The sequence below is a fragment of the Choloepus didactylus genome, chromosome 2 (assembly GCF_015220235.1).
Source record: "Choloepus didactylus isolate mChoDid1 chromosome 2, mChoDid1.pri, whole genome shotgun sequence".
Taxonomy (NCBI): Eukaryota; Metazoa; Chordata; class Mammalia; order Pilosa; family Megalonychidae; genus Choloepus; species Choloepus didactylus.
Window position 1 is genome coordinate 105,771,745 of NC_051308.1, and position 7,922 is coordinate 105,779,666.

General features: G+C 44.2%; 1 protein-coding gene across 1 annotated transcript; it reads left to right on the top strand.

Annotated features, from left to right (window-relative positions):
* Positions 1 to 880: 880 nt before the first annotated feature.
* On the top strand, positions 881 to 2,545 carry LOC119516952 (polypyrimidine tract-binding protein 1-like). The gene is given in 2 exon segments (XM_037813480.1): positions 881 to 1,781; positions 1,851 to 2,545. Coding segments are annotated over 2 exon segments (1,596 nt in total).
* Positions 2,546 to 7,922: the final 5,377 nt, after the last annotated feature.

Consider the following 7,922-nt stretch of genomic DNA (forward strand, 5'->3'; position numbering starts at 1 on the left):
GGAACTCAGTGCAGCTGTGAGTAGTGTTTTGAAGAGGAGCTATGGCCAAGAGGGACACTTTGAAGAAAGCACAGGAGCTGCAGATGAGAGACAGTTTGAAAATGGCTGTTGAAAGCAGACTCTTGCTCTGGAGAAGCTGAGAGAGGACAAATATCCCAAGTGCAACCAAGAGTGACATTTTTGAGGAACTGCAGCTAGAGAGGAATGTCCTGGGGGAAAGCCATTTTGAAACCAGAAGTTTGGAGCAGACACCAACCACGTGCCTTCCCAGCTAACAGAGGTTTTCCAGACACCATTGGCCATCCTCCGGTGAAGGTACCCAATTGCTGATGTGTTACCTTGGACACTTCATGGCCTTAAGACTGTAACTGTGTAACCAAATAAACCCCCTTTTATAAAAGCCAATTCATTTCTGGTGTTCTGCATTCCAGCAGCATTAGCAAACTAGAACAGGTAACCAAGGAAACCAGATGCCTAGACAACAGAAAACTACAACCCACCCTAAGGAAAACAAAGTTATGGCCCGAAGGATCACACTTACATTTCAACTGAGATACAGGAATTGAAACAACTAATACTAAATCAATTCAAAAAGTTTAGGGACGATATGACAAAAGAGATGAAGTGTATAATGGAAACACTGGGAATACATAAGGTAGAAATTGAAAGTTCAAAAAAAACAACTGGCAGAATCTATGGAAATGAAAGGCACAACACAAGAGATGAAAGACACAATGGAGACATACAAACAGCAGATCTCAAGAGGCAGAAGAAAACACTCTGGAACTGGAGAACAAGATACCTGAAAGCCTACACATAAAAGAACAGATAGGGATTCTGGCGCCTCCACTCCATCCCCTGCAGGTCTCCTCCGTGTGCAATGGACGGCATCATCCCAGATATAGCAGTTGGTACGAAGCAGGGATCTGATGAGCTTTTCTCTACCTGTGTCACCAACGGACCCTTTATCATGAGCAGCAGCTCAGCCTCTGCAGCAAATGGAAATGACAGCAAGAAATTCAAAGGGGACAGCAGGAGCACAGGGGTCCCGTCCAGGGTGATCCATGTCCGGAAGCTTCCGAGTGATGTTACTGAGGGCACGGTCATCTCCCTGGGGCTGCCCTTCAGGAAGGTCACCAACCTGCTGATGCTGAAAGGGAAAAACCAGGCCTTCCTGGATATGAACACAGAGGAGGCCGCCAACACCCTGGTCAACTACTACACCTCGGTGACGCCCATGCTGCGCAGCCAGCCTGTCTATATCCAGTTTTCCAACCACAAGGAACTCAAGACCAACAGCTCACCCAATCAGGCACGGGCCCAGGCAGCCCTGCAGGCCGTCAACTCTGTCCAGTCAGGGAACCTGGCGCTGGCCGCCTTGACCGCCACTGTGGACACTGGGATGGCTGTGGCTGGCCAGAGCCCTGTGCTCCACATCATCATGGAGAACCTCTTCTACCCTGTGATGCTCGACGTGCTGCACCAGATTTTCTCCAAGTTCGGCACAGTCCTGAAAATCATCACCTTCACCAAGAACAACCAGTTCCAGGCGCTGCTTCAGTACGTGGACCCCATGAGCACACAGCACGCCAAGCTGTCCCTGGATGGCCAGAACATCTACAACGCCTGCTGCACACTGTGCATCGACTTCTCCAAGCTCACCAGCCTCAACGTCAAGTAAAACAACAACAAGAGCCGTGACTACACGTGCCCCAACCTGCCCTTCGGGGACATCCAGCCCTCCCTGGACCAGACCATGGCCGCCGCCTTTGGTGCTCCGGGTATAATCTCAGCCTCTCCGTATGCAGGAGCTGGGTTCCCTCCCACATTTGTAATTCCTCCAACCGCAGGACTCTCGGTCCCCAACATCCATGGAGCCCTGGCCCCGCTAGCCATCCCCTCGGCAGCGGCAGCCGCAGTGGGCCGCATCGCCATCCCTGGCCTGGTGGGGGCAGGGAACTCGGTCCTGCTCGTCAGCAACCTCAACCCCGAGAGAGTCACACCCCAAAGCCTCTTTATTCTTTTCAGCATCTACGGGGACGTGCAGTGGGTGAAGGTCCTGTTCAACAAGGAGAACGCCCCGGTCCAGATGGCCAACGGTAGCCAGGCCCAGCTCACCATGAGCCACCTGAACGGGCACAAGCTGCTCTGGAAGCTGATCCGCATCATGCTCTCCAAGCATCAGAGTGTGCAGCTGCCCCGTGAGGGCCAGGAGGATCAGGGACTCACCAAGGACTACAACAACTCGCTGCTGCACTGCTTCAAGAAGCCTGGCTCCAAGAACTTCCAGAACATCTTCCCTCCCTTGGCCACCTGGCACCTCGCCAACATCCCGCCCTCGGTGTCTGAGGAGGACCTCAAGATCTTGTTCTCCAGTAATGGGGGGATCGTCAAGGGCTTCAATTTCTTCCAGAAAGACCGCAAGATGGGGCTGATCCAGATGGCCTCGGTGGAGGAGGCCATCCAGGCGCTCTTCGACCTGCACAACCACGACCTGGGCGAGAACCACCACCTGCATGTCTACTTCTCCAAGTCCACCATCTAGGGCCGCCCACTAGGCCTGGCTGACTTCCATCATTCCAGAGAAAGAGCCACTTTAAGAAGCAGCTGAAGTGACCTTAAAAGACCAGAGATTTTATTTTTTTAAAGAGAAATCAGGGGGAGGTGGGGCAAGATGGCGGACTGGTGAGCTGTATGTTTTAGTTACTCCTCCAGGAAAGTGGGTAGAAAGCCAGGAACTGCGCGGAATGGACACCACAGAGCAATCTGACATTGGGCATACTTCATACAACACTCATGAAAATGTGGAACTGCTGAGATCAGCGAAATCTGTAAGTTTTTGCAGCCAGGGGACCCGCGCCCCTCCCTGCCAGGCTCAGTCCCATGGGAGGAGGGGCTGTCAGCTCCGGGAAGGAGAAGGGAGAACTGCAGTGGCAGCCCTCATCGGAAACTCATTCTACTGATTCAAACTCAAACCATAGATAGACTGAGACCAGACACCAGAGAATCTGAGAGCAGCCAGCCCAGCAGAGAGGAGACAGGCATAGAAAAAACAACACGAAAAACTCCAAAATAAAAGCGGAGGATTTTTGGAGTTCTGGTGAACATAGAAAGGGGAAAGTCAGAGCTCAGGCCCTGAGGCTCATATGCAAATCCCGAAGAAAAGCTGATCTCTCTGCCCTGTGGACCTTTCCTTAATGGCCCTAATTGCTTTGTCTCTTAGCATTTCAATAGCCCATTAGATCTCTGAGGAGGGCCCTTTTTTTTTTTCAATCCTTTTTTCTTTTTCTAAAACAATTACTCTAAGAAGCCCAATACAGAAAGCTTCAAAGACTTGCAATTTGAGCAGGTCAAGACAAGAGCAGAACTAAGAGAGCTCTGAGACAAAAGGCAATAATCCAGTGGCTGAGAAAATTCACTAAACACCACAACTTCCCAAGAAAAGGGGGGTGTCCGCTCACAGCCATCATCCTGGTGGACAGGAAACACTCCTGCCCATTGCCAGCCCCATACCCCAGAGCTGCCCCAGACAACCCAGTGTGATGGAAGTGTTTCGAATAACAGGCACACACCACAAAACTGGGCGTGGACATTAGCCTTCCCTGCAACCTCAGCTGATTGTCCCAGAGTTGGGAAGGCGGAGCAGTGTAAATTAACAAAGCCCCATTCAGTCATCATTTCAGCAGACTGGGAGCCTCCCTACACAGCCCAGTAGCCCAGAACTGCCCTGGGGGGATGGCACTCACCTGTGACATAGTACAGTCATCCGTCAACAGAGGACCCAGGGTGCACAGCCTGGAAGAGGGGCCCACTTGCAAGTCTCAGGAGCCATACGCCAATACCAAGGACTTGTGGGTCAGTGGCAGAGACAAACTGTGGCAGGACTGAACTGAAGGATTAGACTATTGCAGCAGCTTTAAAACTCCAGGATCACCTGGGAGATTTGATTGTTAGAGCCACCCCCCCTCCCTGACTGCCCAGAAACACGCCCCATATACAGGGCGGCCAACACCAAATACACATGCAAGCATGGTACACCAATTGGACCCCACAAGACTCACTCCCCCACTCACCAAAAAGGCTAAGCAGGGGAGAACTGGCTTGTGAAGAACAGGTGGCTCGTGGACGCCACCTGCTGGTTAGTTAGAGAAAGTGTAGTCCACGAAGCTGTAGATCTGATAAATTAGAGATAAGGACTTCAATTGGTCTACAAATCCTAAAAGAACCCTATCAAGTTCAGCAAATGCCAAGAGGCCGAAAACAACAGAAAATTATAAAGCATATGAAAAAACCAGACAATATGGATAACCCAAGCCCAAGCACCCAAATCAAAATATCAGAAGAGACACAGCACCTAGAGCAGCTACTCAAACAACTAAAGATGAACAATGAGACCATAGTACGGGATACAAAGGAGATCAGGAAGACCCTAGAAGAGCATAAAGAAGACATTGCAAGACTAAATAAAAAAATGGATGATCTTATGGAAATTAAAGAAACTGTTGACCAAATTAAAAAGATTCTGGACACTCATAGTACAAGACTAGAGGAAGTTGAACAACGAATCAGTGACCTGGAAGATGACAGAATGGAAAATGAAAGCATAAAAGAAAGAATGGGCAAAAAAATTGAAAAAATCGAAATGGACCTCAGGGATATGATAGATAATATAAAACGTCCCAATATAAGACTCATTGGTGTTCCAGAAGGGGAAGAAAAGGGTAAAGGTCTAGGAAGAGTATTCAAAGAAATTGTTGGGGAAAACTTCCCAAATCTTCTAAACAACATAAATACACAAATCATAAATGCTCAGCGAACCCCAAATAGAATAAATCCAAATAAACCCACTCCGAGACATATTCTGATCACACTGTCAAACACGGAAGAGAAGGAGCAAGTTCTGAAAGCAGCAAGAGAAAAGCAATTCACCACATACAAAGGAAACAGCATAAGACTAAGTAGTGACTACTCAGCAGCCACCATGGAGGCAAGAAGGCAGTGGCACGATATATTTAAAATTCTGAGTGAGAAAAATTTCCAGCCAAGAATACTTTATCCAGCAAAGCTCTCCTTCAAATTTGAGGGAGAGCTTAAATTTTTCACAGACAAACAAATGCTGAGAGAATTTGCTAACAAGAGACCTGCCCTACTGGAGATACTAAAGGGAGCCCTACAGACAGAGAAACAAAGAACGGACAGAGAGACTTGGAGAAAGGTTCAGTACTAAAGAGATTCAGTATGGGTACAATAAAGAATATTAATAGAGAGAGGGGAAAAATATGACAAACATAAACCAAAGGATAAGATGGCTGATTCAAGAAATGCCTTCACGATTATAACATTGAATGTAAATGGATTAAACTCCCCAATTAAAAGATATAGATTCGCAGAATCGATCAAAAAAAATGAACCATCAATATGTTGCATACAAGAGACTCATCTTAGACACAGGGACACAAAGAAACTGAAAGTGAAAGGATGGAAAAAAATATTTCATGCAAGCTACAGCCAAAAGACAGCAGGTGTAGCAATATTAATCTCAGATAAAATAGACTTTAAATGCAGGGATGTTTTGAGAGACAAAGAAGGCCACTAAATACTAATAAAAGGGGCAATTCAACAAGAAGAAATAACAATCGTAAATGTCTATGCACCCAATCAAGGTGCCACAAAATACATGAGAGAAACACTGGCAAAACTAAAGGAAGCAATTGATGTTTCCACAATAATTGTGGGAGATTTCAACACATCACTCTCTCCTATAGATAGATCAACCAGACAGAAGACCAATAAGGAAACTGAAAACCTAAACAATCTGATAAATGAATTAGATTTAACAGACATATACAGGACATTACATCCCAAATCACCAGGATACACATAGTTTTCTAGTGCTCATGGAACTTTCTCCAGAATAGATCATATGCTGGGACATAAAACAAGCCTCAATAAATTTAAAAAGATTGAAATTATTCAAAGCACGTTCTCTGACCACAATGGAATACAATTAGAAGTCAATAACCATCAGAGACTTAGAAAATTCACAAATACCTGGAAGTTAAACAACACACTCCTAAACAATCAGTGGGTTAATGAAGAAATAGCAAGAGAAATTGCTAAATACATAGAGATGAATGAAAATGAGAACACAACATACCAAAACTTATGGGCTGCAGCAAAAGCAGTGCTAAGGGGGAAATTTATAGCACTAAACACATATATTAAAAAGGAAGAAAGAGCCAAAATCAAAGAACTAATGGATCAACTGAAGAAGCTAGAAAATGAACAGCAAACCAATCCTAAACCAAGTACAAGAAAAGAAATAACAAGGATTAAAGCAGAAATAAATGACATAGAGAACAAAAAAACAATAGAGAGGATAAATATCACCAAAAGTTGGTTCTTTGAGAAGAGCAACAAGATTGACAAGCCCCTAGCTAGACTGACAAAATCAAAAAGAGAGAAGACCCATATAAACAAAATAATGAATGAAAAAGGTGACATAACTGCAGATCCTGAAGAAATTGAAAAAATTATAAGAGGATATTATGAGCAACTGTATGGCAACAAACTGGATAATGTAGAAGAAATGGACAATTTCCTGGAAACATATGAACAACCTAGACTGACCAGAGAGGAAATAGAAGACCTCAACCAACCCATCACAAGCAATGAGATCCGATCAGTCATCAAAAATCTTCCCACAAATAAATGCCCAGGGCCAGATGGCTTCACAAGGGAATTCTACCAAACTTTCCAGAAGGAACTGACACCAATCTTACTCAAACTCTTTCAAAACATTGAAGAAAATGGAACACTACCTAACTCATTTTATGAAGCTAACATCAATCTAATACCAAAACCAGGCAAAGATGCTACAAAAAAGGAAAACTACCGGCCAATCTCCCTAATGAATATGGATGCAAAAATCCTCAACAAAATACTTGCAAATCGAATCCAAAGACACATTAAAAAAATCATACACCATGACCAAGTGGGGTTCATTCCAGGCATGCAAGGATGGTTCAACATAAGAAAATCAATCAATGTATTACAACACATTAACAAGTCAAAAGGGAAAAATCAATTGATCATCTCAATAGATGCTGAAAAAGCATTTGACAAAATCCAACATCCGTTTTTGATAAAAACACTTCAAAAGGTAGGAATTGAAGGAAACTTCCTCAACATGATAAAGAGCATATATGAAAAACCCACAGCCAGCATAGTACTCAATGGTGAGAGACTGAAAGCCTTCCCTCTAAGATCAGGAACAAGACAAGGATGCCCGCTATCACCACTGTTTTTCAACATTGTGCTGGAAGTGCTAGCCAGGGCAATCCGGCAAGACAAAGAAATAAAAGGCATCCAAATTGGAAAAGAAGAAGTAAAACTGTCATTGTTTGCAGATGATATGATCTTATATCTAGAAAACTCTGAGAAATCGACGATACAGCTACTAGAGCTAATAAACAAATTTAGCAAAGTAGCGGGATACAAGATTAATGCACATAAGTCAGTAATGTTTCTATATGCTAGAAATGAACAAACTGAAGAGCCATTCAAGAAAAAGATACCATTTTCAATAGCAACTAAAAAAATCAAGTACCTAGGAATAAACTTAACCAAAGATGTAAAAGACCTATACAAAGAAAACTACATAACTCTACTAAAAGAAATAGAAGGGGACCTTAAAAGATGGAAAAATATTCCATGTTCATGGATAGGAAGGCTAAATGTCATTAAGATGTCAATTCTACCCAAACTCATCTACAGATTCAATGCAATCCCAATCAAAATTCCAACAACCTACTTTGCAGACTTGGAAAAGCTAGTTATCAAATTTATTTGGAAAGGGAAGATGCCTCGAATTGCTAAAGACACTCTAAAAAAGAAAAACGAAGTGGGAGGTCTTACACTCC